The sequence below is a fragment of the Phoenix dactylifera genome, chromosome 9, assembly GCF_009389715.1.
Source record: "Phoenix dactylifera cultivar Barhee BC4 chromosome 9, palm_55x_up_171113_PBpolish2nd_filt_p, whole genome shotgun sequence".
NCBI lineage: Eukaryota > Viridiplantae > Streptophyta > Magnoliopsida > Arecales > Arecaceae > Phoenix > Phoenix dactylifera.
Genome location: NC_052400.1, coordinates 9874563 through 9891401, shown reverse-complemented (window position 1 = coordinate 9891401; position 16839 = coordinate 9874563). Strand labels below are relative to the sequence as shown.

The following is a 16839-nucleotide window of genomic DNA, read 5'->3' as shown; positions in this document are numbered from 1 at the left end:
AAGACGCCGTCGCCGCCCTCACTTCCCACCGCCGCTTCCTCCGACGCTCTCGCCCTTTCTTTCCCTCCTTCTCTCGGATCTCACGCAGGGAAGAAAGGCACTGTCGCCGGAAAACCCCAAGGCAGCCCGGGAGGCAAATAAGCCGGCTTCCTCGTCAATTTCTCCTCCGATTGTCACTGTGCAAGCATCATCCACCGCATCCGTTTCGCCGCGCCGCCGATTCGCCTTCGGTCGCCGCCGTGCTTTCCCGGGGTTTCGGCAGCATCTTGCTGCCACCGACCGTGGCCGGAACCAAGTGAAGGACGTCGCCGTCCCGTTCACTGCCGCACCAGCACCCCGCTCCACCGGCGCAACGTCACCCCGCACCCACCGCCGCAAAACCAGGCGAGATCCGGCGGAAGCGGACGGGCGGTCGAAGGTGGAAGAAGATCCACAGTACGGGTAAGATCTAGACCCGTTAACCCATCACCCGTTAGCCCGAACCAATTCAAAAAAAAAAAAAAAAAATCAAAATTCAAAATTCAAAATTGCGGATCGGATTGTCTTAACGGGTTGGGTCTGTTAACCCGATAACCCGAGTCCATTTGGGTTAAAAAAAAAATAAAAAAAAAATAAAAAAATTGCCGCACGTGACGCATAAGTCACGCACGTGCGGGAGCTTCTTCTTTCCCTTCTTATTTTCCCGATTTCTTCTTGGGTTTTCCGACCACCGTTTCTGCCATCCCACGCCGCTCCTTCTCAGCCGTCACCACTTACGCCCACCTCCTCCGCCACCCACTCTGCCGTCCACTGCTATCTGCGCTCCCGCCCGTTTCCACAGCCGCTGCTATCTCTGCTGCGTGCACCACCGCGCCGCGCGCCGCCCCCGCTCTTCCGTGCCGCCGCTCGCCGCTGTTAGTCGCCGCCGCGCCGCCGCCTGCTAGTTGCTGCCGCACTGCCGCGCCGCCGGGTTGCTCTCACCGCCGCGCCGCCGCGTTGCCGCCGCTCGCCGCTGTTAGTCGCCGCCGCGCCGCCGCCTGCTAGTTGCTGCCGCACTGCCGCGCCGCAGGGTTGCTCTCACCGCCGCGCCGCCGCGTTGCCGTCGCCGCCGTCGACTGCTGCACCACCACTGCCGGCTCTGACAGCCATCACCACAGACCGCTCCACCGTCCCTGCCATCAGTTGCTCCGACCACCACCACCGGGCCCTGTAACGCTGTGACCTTCTTCCCAGCATCATCTCAGCTTGGACGTCTTCTGCAAGCACAGGCCACTATCTGGTTTGGGTCAACTCTGTTTCCCCTCCCCGCAGGTTACATCTGTTCATTTAAGTTGGCATTAATTATCAAATTTTGTGCTTGGTGATTCGTTCCACATATTCCGATACATGCAACCACATACGTCCATAAAACAACCAGACACCCTAGTGGTCACATTTCTTTAATATTAACTGTGGAGCTAGATCAAATCGAGGAGACATATGTGGCTCCGTGACACCTTGCATAGTCCGAGAACTTGGTACTACTTGTTTGCAGCTACTTGTTGGCCTGCGTATTATATTAATTTTCAGTTTGCAATAACTATTTGCTAGGGAGTAGTTTTAGTTTATATTGAGCATTTACTTTGCAATTGTGAATTCATTTCATGCATTAGGTCTACTTAGGCACCTTTATAGTTGGTCGGCTCATACATTTGGTCATTCATTTTATGCATCTACGTAGTGGTCGTGTCGCATCTCATCTTGAGTTTCCCCTAGACATGGATTCCAAAATTGAAGCCCTATTAAAAGCTATCCACGACACTAATGATCAAGTCCAAAACACTAACGCCCAAGTTCAAAAAACTAATATTCAAGTCCAAAATACGAATGCCCAAGTCCAAGCAAACAACGCCCAAATTCATGACCTAACCACAATGTCCACCCAGGTTAATGCTCGACTCGATTCAATTGAGGCTTCACTTCAAAGGGTTATTGAATCCCAAAAGGTTAGTACTCCCCATTTACCGGATCTTGATGAGGTCGATACCCTAGAACAAATCCTAGAACAACAAGGTTCGGTTCGGCAGGGCAACTTTGATCATAGGTCTGTTCCAGGTCACCATTATGCCTACCCTCGCCCTAGAGGACCTGGTCCCATTCCTCCTGTTGATAGAGGTCACCGACATACCGTAGAATCTAGAGAGCCTCGTGACCCTGATGAAGATGTAATGCGAGGCATTAGGATTGAAGCCCCCACTTTCGATGGTCGTCTTGACCCAAAGGTCTTTTCCGATTGGCTACACGAAATGGATCACTTCTTTGAGTGGTACAATCTGTCGGAAGAGAAAAAGGTCTGATTCGCTAGAATGAAACTCCTTGGTCGAGCTAAGTTGTTTTGGCAAAATACTGAACAACTGTTAGCCAGGAGACATCAGCCTGCTATTACAGATTGGGTAGAAATGAAAGAAAAATTGAAAGAAAAATACCTACCACTAAGTTATCAAGCTGACCTCCTAGATCGATGGAACAATTTACGACAAGGTAGCCGCACAGCTACTGATTACATCGCCCAATTTGATGACTTTATGATGCGAAGTAATATAGCTGAAGATGAATGTATGATCTTAAGCCGGTTTCGACGAGGCCTAAATGATGAGCTTAGGAAAGAACTTGTCCTTCGTGAAGTGGCCACCTTAGACCAAGCATATACATTTGTGCAAAACTACGAACAATTCTCCAAATCTATGTTTGCTAGGCGCCCTGACACCAGGCGAGTTCCCACTAGTGCCCAACCATCTGGACCCAAACCCCCAGTCGGTTCTGTCCCACCTAAACCCTTTTCTTCTCCACCTATCCAAAATCGAGATATTAAAGGCAAAGGAATTTTAGGTGAACCTCCAAAAACAAGCTCAAGAATTCAGTGCTTTAAATGCCAAGGGTTTGGTCATGTTGCCTCCCAATGTGCAAATCATACCCTTGTTATTGATGCACATGAACAGAAGGATGACATAGATAACTTGGAGGAACAAATTTATGAGCCTAATTTAGATGATATTCAAGATGTCGAAGATGAACCCGAGGAAGAATCACACACTTTAGGTTGTATCCGACCTACTCCCCAGATAATTGCCCACGAACCTGACCGATCCACTATGAATGTAGTAAGGTGTGCAATTACCCAGCCTAAAGAGACTGATGACTGGAGACGAACCTCAATTTTCCACACTTACATTAAATGCGGCGAAAAAGATTGTAAAGTTATCATTGATAGCGGGAGCTGCATTAATGCGATATCTTCCAGCATTGTCGCCCGCTTGGGCCTGACTCCTGTGTCCCAACCTCAACCTTATAAGGTCTCCTGGATCGACACGTCATCCATTCACATTAAGGAACGGTGTCTTGTACCTATTCAAATCCTCTCTTATAAAGACACTGTCTGGTGTGACGTACTCCCAATGGACGTAGGTCATCTGATATTAGGTAGGCCTTGGTTGTTCGATCTCGATGTCACCATCTACGGTCGAACTAACTCTTGCTCTTTTGTATTCCAGGGTAAAAAGATTAAGCTTAATCCTTTACGGCCCAAAACGCTAAATAAGAGTACGGACAAGAGTAAATCAAAGGGGAAGGAACTGCATATCCTTAACCCCACAGAATTTGAGAGGAACGTCCTTAAGGACTCTCCGGTGTTTGCCTTGCTAGTTAAAGAACTTCAGCCACATCTTACAAACACATTATCGGCTAAATCCCTCGCTATTCTCGAGGAGTTCAAAAAAGTTTTTCCTGAAGACCTTCCAGATCATTTACCCCCTTTGCGTGATATTCAGCACGCCATTGATCTAGTCCCGGGAGCTACCCTTCCTAACTTGCCCCATTATCGGATGAACCCTTCTGATCATGCAGAGCTTCTAAAGCAAATTAACGAGCTTCTACAAAAGGGATTTATTCGAGAGAGTCTAAGTCCTTGTGCCGTACCTGCCCTTCTTACTCCAAAAAAGGATGGGACTTGGCGAATGTGTGTAGACAGTCGGGCTATTAATAGAATCACGGTCAAATACTGTTTTCCTATTCTCCGGCTCGACGATATGCTGGATATGATGGCAGGTGCCACGATTTTCTCCAAAATTGACTTAAAAAGTGGCTACCATCAAATCCGGATTCGTCCAGGAGATGAATGGAAGACAGCCTTCAAGACAAAAGATGGCCTCTATGAATGGCTGGTAATGCCTTTCGGCCTCTCAAACGCTCCAAGTACATTTATGCGAGTGATGACTCAAGTACTCCGGCCTTTTATGGGCAAATTTTTAGTCGTGTACTTTGACGATATCCTTATTTATAGTCAAACTAAGGAGCAACATTTAGGCCATTTAAGGCAAGTTTGTACGACTTTACGCAACGAGAGCCTCTATGCTAACCTTAAGAAATGTTCATTTTTCACTACTCACGTAAACTTCTTAGGGTATATAGTCTCCTCTGAGGGTTTATCTGCTGATCCTGCGAAAATCACCGCAATTGTTGAATGGCCTGAACCTAAGAATATTACTGACATCCGTAGTTTTCACGGCCTGGCCACATTTTACCGTCGTTTCATTAAGGGCTTCAGTACACTTATGTCACCTATCACTGATTGTCTTAAACGAGGTGATTTTCAGTGGACACGCGCAGCCGCTAAAGCATTTAATGACATTAAGAAAAAAAATGACGGAAGCGCCAGTTATGCGACTCTCTGATTTTAACAAAGTTTTTGAGGTGGAATGTGATACATCTGGCTTAGGAATAGGTGGTGTGCTTAGTCATGAACGTCATCCTATAGCCTATTTTAGTGAAAAGCTGAATGAGGCTAGACAAAGATATTCCACCTATGACAAAGAATTTTATGCCATAGTCCAGGCCCTACGGTATTGGCGACATTATCTCCTTCCTAATGAATTTGTTCTCTATTCTGACCATGAAGCACTTCGTTTTCTTAATTCCCAGAAAAAATTTAATCATCGACATGCCAAGTGGGTTCAGTTCCTCCAGGATTACACTTTTGTCCTCAAGCATATGTCAGGTGCTGCGAACAAAGCTGCTGATGCGTTAAGTCGTCGAGTAACTCTGTTGTCCGCCATGTCTGTTTCCATCACCGGTTTTGATAGACTTAAGCTCGATTACTTGTCTTGCCCAGATTTTGGCCAACTCTATAATGCCCTTGCTGATGGACAAGGACCTTTGATTGATGGTGTTTATCTACAAGACGGGTACTTGTTCAAAGCTTCCAAGCTCTGCGTTCCGCGCACTTCCGTGCGCGATTTCTTGATATGGGAAGTACATGCCGGTGGTCTCTCTGGACATTTTGGCCGTGATAAGACCATAGAAGAAGTTGAACGTCAATTTTTTTGGCCAAGTTTGAAACGGGATGTTGCTAAAATTGTGGGACAGTGTCGCACGTGTCAACTAGCTAAGCACAAAAAACAAAATACTGGCCTATACACTCCGTTACCTGTCCCAGATCGCCCTTGGCTTGACCTTAGTATCGACTTCGTACTCGGCCTTCCTCGCACATTTCGGAAACATGACTCCATTTTTGTGGTTGTGGATCGTTTTTCTAAAATGGCCCACTTCCTCCCTTGTTCCAAAACTTCTGATGCCTCTCGAGTAGCCAAGCTATTTTTTGATGAGATTGTTAAGTTATACGGTTTACCAAAAACCATTGTCTCCGATAGGGATGTCCGCTTCATGAGCTATTTTTGGAAAACCTTGTGGCATCTGGTTGGCACCAAACTTAAATTTTCTACGGCTTATCATCCTCAAACCGATGGCCAAACCGAAGTCGTCAACCGAAGTCTAGGTAACCTTCTGCGTAGTCTAGTAGGGGATCACAATCGTAACTGGGATTCTATTCTGCCTGTCGCCCAATTTGCATATAATTCGTCGGTCAATAGATCTATTGGGATGAGTCCATTCGAAGTGGTCCATGGTTATAAAGCTCGCAAACCTGTAGATCTCTTACCTATGTCCCCCCATATTCGCATTTCTGAGTCTGCACATGCATTTGCACAACACATTCATAATCTGCATCAGGAAATTAGCAAGCGCATTCATATGAGTAATGCTCAATATAAGCTACAAGCTGATTCTCATAAGCGAGATAAAACATTTCAAACTGGGGATTATGTTATGATACGTATTCGGCCTGAGCGGTTTCCATCTGGAACCGTCAAGAAACTGCAGGCTCGTAGTGCTGGGCCCTTTCGGGTATTGCAACGAGTGGGTACTAATGCTTACGTTCTTGATCTTCCCTCTGATTTTGGTATTAGCTCCACTTTTAATATTGAGGATTTGGTTGCTTACAAGGGCTCCCTTTCTATTCCTACTGATCCTTTCGCTCCGCCATCACTTGAGCTTGATGATACTCCTATTCTTGATTCCATCCCATCCCCGACCACTCTAGCTTTACCCCCAGCACAAAAAGAATATATTGATGCCATTTTAGATGAGCAGACTGTTTCTACCAGTGATGGGGGTGTTCAGCGTTTTCTGGTTCGTTGGCGAGGACGCCCGGAGTCTGATGCTACATGGATTACACGTGCGGAGTTACAGCGCATTGATCCAGATCTTTTGGAGTACTACCAGAGTCATTCATCGGGGTCGACTTCTTCTTACCCGAGGGGAGTTGGTGCGGACACGAGTACTGGACTGATTATTTTGCCGGATCATGGTTGTCGCAGGAAGACGGTCCAGCCACTCTCGTTGTGGCTGGATTGATTGATGTCATTTTTATTATTTATTTTATGTGGGTAGGATTAGTTTGCATATTGTCTTTTGAGGGCCTCTTCTGAGTTGTTTTCTTCATAGGGACTTATTTGATATTTGGTGGCCCTACATATATAGGGCAAGCATTTGCTTAATTTTTTTAATGAATTAATGAATGAAAATTGGTCTTCTTCTTCCTCCTCCTCTTCTCCTCTTTCCCTTCTTCTTCCCCTCTTCCTCTCCTCTTTCTCTCTGTATTTCAATCCGTACTTCCGTCCTGCATCAATAATCCTATCTTATCCCTATGTACAAATCCACCTAAATAATGTCATTCTTTTTGCAAAAAAACATATAGGGTTATACTTATTATAGCAATGGCCATTTTCTTAATCATTTAGGGGGTAAAATTGCCTCCATCTCCTTTCTAAATAGGTCCTAATTTTATTATTTTTTTTATTATTTATTGTAGTTTGTCGATGATTAAGTTTTGGGTACAAATAGGTCCTAATTTTATTAAAATTTAGCTGTACCTTTTATTCAAAACAAAGAAACAAGAATTTTCTTTATCCATGAAAAAATCCACCCAACCAACCATATTAGAAGGAAAACAACTTGGGAGAAGGATATGGATGACTATAAATATGTTTGAACAAGGAAATGCAAGGTGGATAAAATTTATCAATAATTTTTGATGATATATTTGTAATTTTGATTTTATTTTTTTTCATTTTTTTTAAGGTTAGTATTGGACTTTGGATATTGGACCTTAACAAGATAGAGAGTTACCATCTTGAGGAAGGATAGAGTCTAACATTACTTCAGTCACTGTGAATGATAGAATTTGGCTCCAACTTAGTTGCTTGAGATGATTAGAACTTTTACCTCTATAAATAGGGAGCTATAACTCGAGAGTATATGGTAAATCACGCACATATTATGAGTATTGAGATAATCAAAAATCTAAAAAACCAAGCCAAGTGAGTGACAAGGCATATGAAGAAATCCAAAAAGTTTTTTATCATTACTCCAAAAAGCTATAGGATACTTGTATTATGGCAAGTGTGTGCTTTTCGGTACATGATTGTGCTCCCAAGTAGGATTGAGTAAGTGATTCAACCCAAAATCCTAGATACGTTGTACTCGTGCTTCCACAAGATATGATCATCCAAATTTATTAATATTATTTTTTTATAGTTAGCTATGACGTAAAGTTTATTCTAATTTCCACTATCCAAAATAGTTGATCTTTCTCCATTTAAGTTAGTTATTTTTTATTTGTTCCATTTAACGAACCAATTCCTACTTTTCTAAGAAAAAACTATGAAATACTCAATTTTTTGTTTAATAAATCTAAAATTTAGGTATACTTATATATTTATTATAAAATTCGAAGATTATATTATAGTTATACTTATCTTCTGGCTCTACATCATGCTAGACCCTTTAGGAGAAAATATTCAGCTCCATCTTTGACTATCTTATTAAAGAAGCTACTATTCATATAGCAACAATCATGCTCAAAATTTTAATACTTTCATTAATCATTCATTTTCATATGGTAATACTTTTTAAATATAAGTCACTATATCAATTAAAATATTATCCAACTTATTGTAACAAAATTAGATTTTTGAAGTTCTTGTAACATGATTAGATAATTCTATTAACTACTTCTATATTGTTCCCACATGATTTTAACTAGAATATATGAACGAAATTGCTCACTGGGCATTTATTTATCTTTAATAAGCAAAAATTATGGATTCCTCTCTCATAAGTAATTTTCACCAAGTTAAAGAAAAATAAGTGCAAGCAAGCAAGTAAAAAACTTCTAAATTCTTTTAATGTAAAATATGAAAAAGCATTTCTCCTTGTTATTATATCATTGGAGCATCCAAAAAAAATATTTTACTAAATGAAATTGAATTAGTGAAACTTTATTCATTATTCATAAACCTAAAACTCAGTCAAAAGTTTGATTGGGTAAATAGCACAGTGTATTCCGGTGTAAGAGAGAAAACGGCGTACCACCCGGCACACGTGGAAGTCGTAACGGGATGAAAATCGAAGCCATAAATTTTCTCAAAAAAGGGCACTCTCTAGAAGCGTCACGGCCCTTCGTTTCGCTGTCTCCGCTTCGAACTCTCTAGAAGAAGGCTGCAAGGCCCTGTTCCTCCGACCCTCAGAAACCCTTCTCGCTGTTCCTTTCTTCTTGCTCAATCGATTCCAATCGCCCTGGAACAAATCCCCATTCGTTGCTCTGTCTTGCTTTGATTTCTTTCTAATTCGTAGAGGTTTGGAGGTGGAGATATGGAGGAGGACTTCGATCTGCCGGCGGGCGAGGAGATGATGAACGAGGACGCCATGGATTTTGCCGACGAGAGCCCCATCATCAAGGTTGGGGAGGAGAAGGAGATCGGGAAGCAGGGCCTCAAGAAGAAAATCGTCAAGGATGGCGAGGGCCGGGACACCCCCGAGGTCGGCGACGAGGTCGAAGGTATAGTCAAAAAGCTATCTTGGATCCGAATATCTTTCTTTTTTCTTACATTTTTTTTTGGGTTGGACGGGGGTTTTGGGATGTGGATGTGGTTTATTTAAGGTATGCTCGAAGTATTTTGGAGGAAAAATCTGATCTTTGAGGTGTTGGGTTGCAGTGCACTATACTGGAACGCTACTCGATGGGACAAAGTTTGATTCGAGCCGCGATCGGGGGGCGCCATTCAAGTTTAAGCTTGGACAAGGTGGACTTGATTTCTCTTCTCTTTGTTGGTTGGATTTCTATTTGATTAATCTTCGGAGTGTTAGGACTGATAGGAGGACATATACAATTTTTAAGAAAAGATTTGAATTTGAACGTATGTTCTTTTTTCTTAACTGAAAAGTTATGTGTGCATTCAATACCTTCGATATGGATTGGATGATGCTTGTGAAATGGAGAAATGAATGTAAGATTTATTTATACGATTTAGTGGGCGTGGATAATGTTAAGTATATCAGATGTACCTATAAGACAATCTTCTTAGAAGCTTAGTTAAGAAAGAGGGAAGCTACAGTTGGGTGGGCAGATATCTTTTGATTCGGTAACTATTGGAAACAGGCTTAAACTTACGGCAATAAAGATAGATGGTAATTATTTTCTCATTAACAAATGACATGTTTATTCTTGGAATTAAGTATAATCCTTCATGGGTTTGATGAATTGGTAGGAAAGAGGATTAGACGTACTGGATGTTTTTTTAATTGCTATTCTCTTACATACCTGTCAGTATTCATTCATTTAAAAAATGCTGATACATGTACTGAATCTGGTCCAATCAAATTACTCGTTGTGTTTTGAGGGTGAAATTTCCATCTAAGCCTCCAGAAAAACTGGTATTATGTCGGGTTTTGACTAGTTAGGGATATGACTTGGTTAGCATGTCATTTTCCTGGATATAATTTGTAATCATCTGAACTTTCATGAGCAAATTTAGTATTTAATGACAGATGGTTAGCATAGAATGTACTGTGTTCTCTATCTTATTTGGCTAAAGTCCGAACCAGGGAGCTGGTGCCTGATATAGTAACAGAGTTTGCAACAGGTTTATAATGCGAAGATTAGGGGCGTTTAAGTAAAGTACTATATTATGTTATTAATATTCTAAATGGCTCCTGGTGTGAGCATCATGTGTTCTTCTTCTGCCTGGGTCTCCCCAATAAAAGAAGTGTTATGTAAGATGCAAAGTCCCTTTTTTGAAAAAAAAGGTAGTTCAGTTTCGTTGGTGATTTTTTTTAAAAGATGCTTAATTTAGATCCATGTTTTATGATTGTAAGTAAACAACAAAGCATGCAATTTTCTATAGTTGAAAAATGTTTATGTGAGGGGAAATTTGTAAGCGATCAGGTGCTAGAGCAAGAGGAAGATTCTACAAGATTAGATTTTAAGGATTTAATTACCTACGTCATATCTGGTTGGCATGCAGTGACAATTATGAACACTTATTCATAAGGCTCCTGCCAATCATTCCACATTTCTTATCTTTTATAATTACTCCAAACAAATGTACGTGCTGTTGTTCTACCTTTGCTTTGAGGGATAAAAACATTAGAAAATGCAGCTTCCAAAAATTATTATTATTATTATTTTGCTAATTATGCTGGAGTTGTAATACTTATCCCATGGTAGGTTTTTCATTCCAACTTGAAGTATTTTTTGTTGAAATGCTAGTTCTATTCTGGAAAATGTAGAGAGAAACAAAAAAGAAAAAAAGAAAAAAAAATCTTTAATGCTTTCTTTTTAACTATTCCAGGCCATGTGATAAAGGGATGGGATCAAGGTATCAAGACGATGAAGAAGGGTGAGAATGCCGTCTTCACCATCCCTCCTGAGTTAGCTTATGGTGAATCTGGCTCTCCTCCCACAATTCCACCCAATGCCACACTCCAGTTTGATGTTGAACTGCTCTCCTGGTCGAGTGTTAAGGACATATGCAAAGATGGAGGCATTATGAAGAAGATCTTGAAAGAAGGAGAAAAATGGGAGAATCCTAAAGATCTTGATGAAGTACTTGGTATATTATATTTCCCTAAATTTCTTGTCAATTCAATTACACATCTTCCTTTTGCCCTGAAATTAACAATTCTCTACTATAAATGTAGTGAAATATGAGGCCCGGCTCGAGGATGGAACTGTAGTATCGAAAGCTGAGGGAGTGGAGTTCACTGTCAAAGATGGTAGGTATTATTCATTGCTGTCCATATAAAGTATGATAGTATGCTGTAATTATAGTAAGCTAACAGGAATACGTTTTTGGAGCCAGGATTTTTCTGTCCTGCACTGGCTAAAGCTGTGAAAACCATGAAGAAGGCTGAAAGGGTGCTGCTTACTGTGAAGCCACAATGTAAGTCTGTAACACTGGTAATTTGGAATTCCCTTCTGTTCTTAGCCACAAAATAATTCTGATTTTTAGCACCTTCATTATGAAATCCTTATTGTGGACAGATGCATTTGGTGAGAAGGGTAGACCGGCTTCTGGTGATGAGGGTGCTGTGCCACCAAATGCTACCCTTAGTGTGGAGCTTGAATTAGTCTCTTGGAAGACTGTTACAGAGATAGGGGATGATAAGAAGATCCTCAAGAAAATTCTTAAGGAAGGAGAGGGATATGAACGTCCAAATGATGGTGCAGTTGTGACAGGTGATAATTTATTTCAGTGTTTTCTTATATGTTGTCATATATTTGAACTCTCTAATATTGATTGATTGTGATGTCAGTGAAATTGATTGGGAAGCTTCAAGATGGTACAGTGTTCGTGAAGAAGGGTTATGATGATGAAGTGCCATTTGAGTTCAAGACTGATGAAGGTAAAACCTATTTCCTTTTTCTAGACATTTGTCTTTTCTTTATCTTGTTAACACGATAACAAGGGTTGTTGCATTGTTTGTGGACAGAACAAGTCATTGATGGTCTTGACCAAGCTGTGATTACCATGAAAAAGGGGGAGGTTGCTCTTATCACAATTCCACCTGAGTATGCCTTCTGTTCCACTGAATCAAAGCAAGATCTTGCAGTGGTTCCACCAAACTCCACGGTAACTTACGAGGTTGAGCTTGTATCCTTTGTGAAGGTATGCTTGATCTTGTTTCCAATAGCTTGATTGTTATAGCAGGTGTGTATCATGTCTGGAGAGTAATGTAACTTCTTGTTTTCAGGAGAAGGAGTCTTGGGACATGAACAACGCAGAGAAGATTGAAGCAGCTGGTAAGAAGAAAGAAGAAGGAAATGCACTATTCAAAGTGGGTAAATATGTAAGAGCTTCCAAGAGATATGAAAAGGTACTTGTTATATTCAGTATTTTGTTAAGGAATGCACTTCTTTATAGCCTGCTTGTCACAGATTAATGATTTCGTTGTCCTTTATAATTTTCATATAGGGGGCGAAGTTCATCGAGTATGATAGCTCTTTTAGTGATGAGGAAAAGAAGCAATCGAAAGTGCTAAAGATTACATGTAACCTCAACAACGCAGCCTGCAAGCTTAAGCTCAAAGACTACAAGCAGGCAGAGAAGCTTTGCACGAAGGTATTACAACCTACCACCAAGAATTTGTGTGGAATCTGTTCTTTTATTTTTGTCTTTCTTCTGAATATGTGAACATTGCGAAAATTATAGGTATTGGAGCTTGATAGCAGGAATGTAAAAGCCTTGTATAGAAGGGCCCAAGCTTATATTCAGCTTGCTGATTTGGATTTGGCAGAGGTGGACATTAAGAAAGCTCTTGAAATTGATCCAGACAATAGGTATGCATCCTGGTAAAAATCTGCTTCATCCTCTGATTATTATTATAAGCGACGATGCTTATGGTACAACTTTGTGTCCTTAGGGATGTGAAGTTGGAATACAAGACTCTGAAGGAGAAGGTGAGGGAGTACAACAAGAAAGATGCCAAATTCTATGGAAACATGTTTGCCAAGATGAGCAAATTAGAACATGCGGAAGCCAATGTAAGGCATTAAAACTGGGAAAATCTTCTATGCTTAGACTCCTGTTTCTGATAGTTCATTAATTGTGCATATAGCTGCATTTCTGAGATCTTTTACTTTTGTTGATTGCAGAAGTCTGCTTCAAAGCCGGAGGCAGAGCCCATGAGCATTGACGGTGCAGCTTGAGTTTAAAATGAAGCTGAGTCAGTATCTGTGTGGGTGTGGCTTCTTTTTTGTTCTTTTTTCTTTTTTCTGGCTTGGCAAGCTGCATCTTTTGGAGTTGAAGTCATATTTCTTAATTACGAGGACACAGAAATTGCTCAGTGGGAGGGTCTGGTCTCTGCAACTGACATTCTCAGGGTCAACAATGTGCTGTTAGGTTTGGCTCCATTCCGGCAGTCAAATAGATCTATGAGCACTAAGAAATTAAAAATGTGGATAAACGTCTTTCTGGGTATTCTATAAAAGTTAGGGAGTGGCTGCTTATATTTATTATCCACACTGACTAAGGATCCCACTCAAGCCAATAGCATCTCTCATGGTTTTTTGTTTGAAGCTGTAACTAGTTTGGAAGCTTATGGTGCATGGTTCATCCTTTCGCGAGCGTGCATGGTTAGGTTGGCACAGGTTTGTATCTTTGGTGCTCCTTTAACTATTCTATTATTTTTAAAATTATTTTCTAGATTTGAGCATGCTTGGACTCAAATCTTGTGAATAGATATCCGTCCAGACTCGATTAGCTAATTTCCTATATAAATAAACAATGAGCTTCTGTCATATTATTTTGCAAAACTAAGATTACTGCCAAGAACTCATGATAATGAAGCAATCTTTATGTTAATTCTCTTTTGGTTTTAAAATAATTATAATTGGCTCGGTTGATTTTCAAAGAACATTGGGCACGGGAAAGCTTTTTGAAGAAATTTAAAGGTATACCTTAAAAAAAATGTCTAACTGGGATGGTTGATGGGGATCCATGGACTCGGTGGCCAAGTATTTTCTGAAGCGCATAATCTGAAATCAGACATGATCTATCTTGAAGCATCTCATGAGAAAGTTAAAGAACAACGCCGTGGTGTAATATCGGTCGCTTGGACAATTAGATTTTAGATTAATGTGCAGGGGCTGGAGACTTTTCCGAAGATGAAGTGCATTACCATTCAGCCCTTTTTAAAAAAGAGACTGATCGGACAAAGTCCTTAAGACTTAGTTTAGAAATTGCCCTATACATTGAGGTAATAATGCAATGAGTCATGGACTGGTCACAGCTTGGTTTAGATTGACAAGTAAAGATGTTCAGTTGATGAACAGAAAAAGGAAAATTATTTCTCCCATCTGACAGCTAATATAAAAGGCACGCCCTTGTTCATGCCCATGCAACCTGACAGCTAATATATTACTTATTGCTTCTGATTTCTTGATATTGGACATAGATTTTTTTTTCTTTTCAAACTATATCTCCTCCATTCTTTTTCTTGGTTGCAGCTAGATGATTGGGTCATCTGTAAGATCTATATAACATCGAAAGCTGGCAAGATTTATGTGACATAGGAAGATTTACTTGAAATACAATCAGTAAACAACGCTCCATCGGAGCCAGAAGCAAAAAGGAGAAGAATGGAAGATTCACAAACTATTGATTCACTTTACGTGCACCCAGCCAGGATATTGCCGGTCATTGTCAAATTCTTCAGCTGCCAGACAATATTCTATCACTGCTCGTCAATGTGTCGGGCATGCCCATTGATTGTTGCTCCTGTACATAATATGCTGGTGAGGAGCCAAATATTCCAAAGACATTGCTGATGACTTCTTCCAAATACATCAGCTCACTGATGACACCTTGCCGCAGTCTGACCCAACCGTTCCGGTGCATGTGGAGACGATGGAAGAAGGTCCAACCAAGTGTCAAGGCTAGCTAACCTTGACTTGATGCTGAGGATTCCATCATTACCTTCTCTCCAAAAATTATGCAAGTTGGTGGTGAGGAGACGGAGGAGACTGAGGAGATGGGCGCATCACTTGAGAGAAAAATTATGCAAGCCGGTGGTGAGGATACGGAGGAGACTGAGGAGATGGCCGCATTACTTGAGAGAGAAATTATGCCTGATGGTGAGGAGACAGAGGAGATTGAGGAGATGGTTGCATTACTTGAGAGAGAAATTATGCAAACTGGTGGTGAGGAGACTGAGAAGATAGCCGTATTACTTGAGAGAGAAGTTATGCAAGCTGGTGGTGAGGATACGGAGGAGATCGAGGAGATAGCCGCATTAGTTGGAAGAGAAATTATGCCTGATGGTGAGGAGACATAGGAGACTGAGGAGATGGCTGCATTACTTGAGAGAAAAATTATGCAAACTGGTGGTGAGGAGACCGAGGAGATGACCGCCTTACTTGAGAGAGAAATTATGCAAGCTGGTGGTGTGGAGACGGAGAAAACTGAAGAGATGGTCGCATTACTTGAGAGAGAAATTATGCAAGTTGGTGGTGAGGAGACTGAAGAGATGACCGCATTACTTGAGAGAAATTATGCAAGCTGGTGGTGAAGAGATGGAGGAGACCGAGGAGATGACCGCATTACTTGGACGAGAATTACGCCTGGTGGTGAGGAGACGAAGGAGATTGAGGAGATGGCTGCATTACGTGAGAGAGAAATTATGCAAGCTGGTGGTGAGGAGACGGAGGAGATTGAGGAGATGGCCGCATTACTTAGGAGAGAAATTATGCAAGTTGGTGGTGAGGAGACAGAGAAGACTGAGGAGATGGCCGCATTACTTGAGAGAAAAATTATGCAAGCTGGTGGTGAGGAGACTGAGGAGACGGCCACATTACTAGGAGGAGAAATTATGCAAGCTGGTGGTGAGGAGGCAGAGGAGACTGAGGAGATGGTTGCATTACTTGAGAGAGAAATTATGCAAGCTGGTGGTGAGAAGACTGAGGAGAGGGCCGCATTACTTGGAGAAGAAATTATGCAAGCTGGTGGTGAGAAGGCCGAGGAGATTGAGGAGATGGCCGAATTACTTGGGTCACTTCGTGATGACATCTCTATGCCGTCGATTGATGACATATTCCGATAGTCGGTTGATGACAACTTTAATGAATAGCTTGTTTATGTATCTTGTAGTTCTTAGTTATCCTAAATTTGCTTCATGTTACATTCCTCGATAGTTCTGTACGCTACAAAACCGAAATATCTCACTGCAATGATATACTAAATCTGCCAATTGCTTGCTATATGAAACTCATACCCTTGTCTTTACATACTTCATGCTTGGATATGCTACATTTTTTTTTGTTACTTTGAGAAACAAGAATTTCTCGGAGAAATATTTGAAGTGAAATATATGTCATGTGTATATATATATCCTAAGTTCCTGCTAAAGGTGTCCTACACAAGAAAAAGCTTGATAAACTCTTGTGCCTCATCTTCCTCAATCTCGATCGGTCCTTTGTCTTTTGGAGTTTAAGTTAGATTTCTTAATTATGAAGAACTAGAATTTGCTACAGAGTTATATTTGATGTACCAAGTAGAAATTTGCCACAGCCTACTAATGCGCTTATGGGAGCGCATTGTGAAGCCCCTCCTGCCCACCTATCGCTTAGTACGGGGCTCTGCTCTGCCGTTGATAGCCGTGGGGGAGTGCTTTGCGGTGGTCAGCTTCGGCTTAAGAAAATAAAATTGCGCC

The 16839-nt window shown here is 41.5% G+C and overlaps 2 protein-coding genes across 2 annotated transcripts; both read left to right on the top strand.

Annotated features, from left to right (window-relative positions):
* Nucleotides 1–8798: 8798 nt before the first annotated feature.
* Nucleotides 8799–13652, top strand: LOC103709408 (70 kDa peptidyl-prolyl isomerase-like). Its single transcript, XM_008794722.3, has 13 exons — nt 8799–9190; nt 9348–9434; nt 10983–11243; nt 11332–11406; nt 11493–11573; nt 11675–11869; nt 11947–12036; nt 12124–12299; nt 12385–12507; nt 12606–12752; nt 12843–12970; nt 13054–13174; nt 13286–13652. Exons 1-13 carry the CDS (start codon nt 9004–9006, stop codon nt 13337–13339), a joined length of 1725 nt encoding a protein of 574 aa, XP_008792944.2. The 5' UTR covers nt 8799–9003; the 3' UTR covers nt 13340–13652.
* Nucleotides 13653–13690: 38 nt separating this feature from the next.
* LOC120111880 lies at nt 13691–16515 on the top strand. The gene is made up of 2 exons (XM_039129976.1): nt 13691–13780; nt 14639–16515. The coding sequence occupies exon 2, from the start codon at nt 15784–15786 to the stop codon at nt 16228–16230; it is 447 nt and encodes a 148-aa protein (XP_038985904.1). The 5' UTR covers nt 13691–13780; nt 14639–15783; the 3' UTR covers nt 16231–16515.
* Nucleotides 16516–16839: the final 324 nt, after the last annotated feature.

Bases quoted from the DNA above. Each gene is read 5' to 3' on its own strand.
- LOC120111880 (XM_039129976.1), top strand. From the start codon at position 15,784: ATGGCTGCATTACGTGAGAGAGAAATTATGCAAGCTGGTGGTGAGGAG.
- LOC103709408 (XM_008794722.3), top strand. From the start codon at position 9,004: ATGGAGGAGGACTTCGATCTGCCGGCGGGCGAGGAGATGATGAACGAG. The intron at 12,037-12,123 runs GTAAAACCTATT...GTTTGTGGACAG, and splicing joins TGAGTTCAAGACTGATGAAG to AACAAGTCATTGATGGTCTT. The intron at 12,971-13,053 runs GTATGCATCCTG...TTGTGTCCTTAG, and splicing joins GAAATTGATCCAGACAATAG to GGATGTGAAGTTGGAATACA.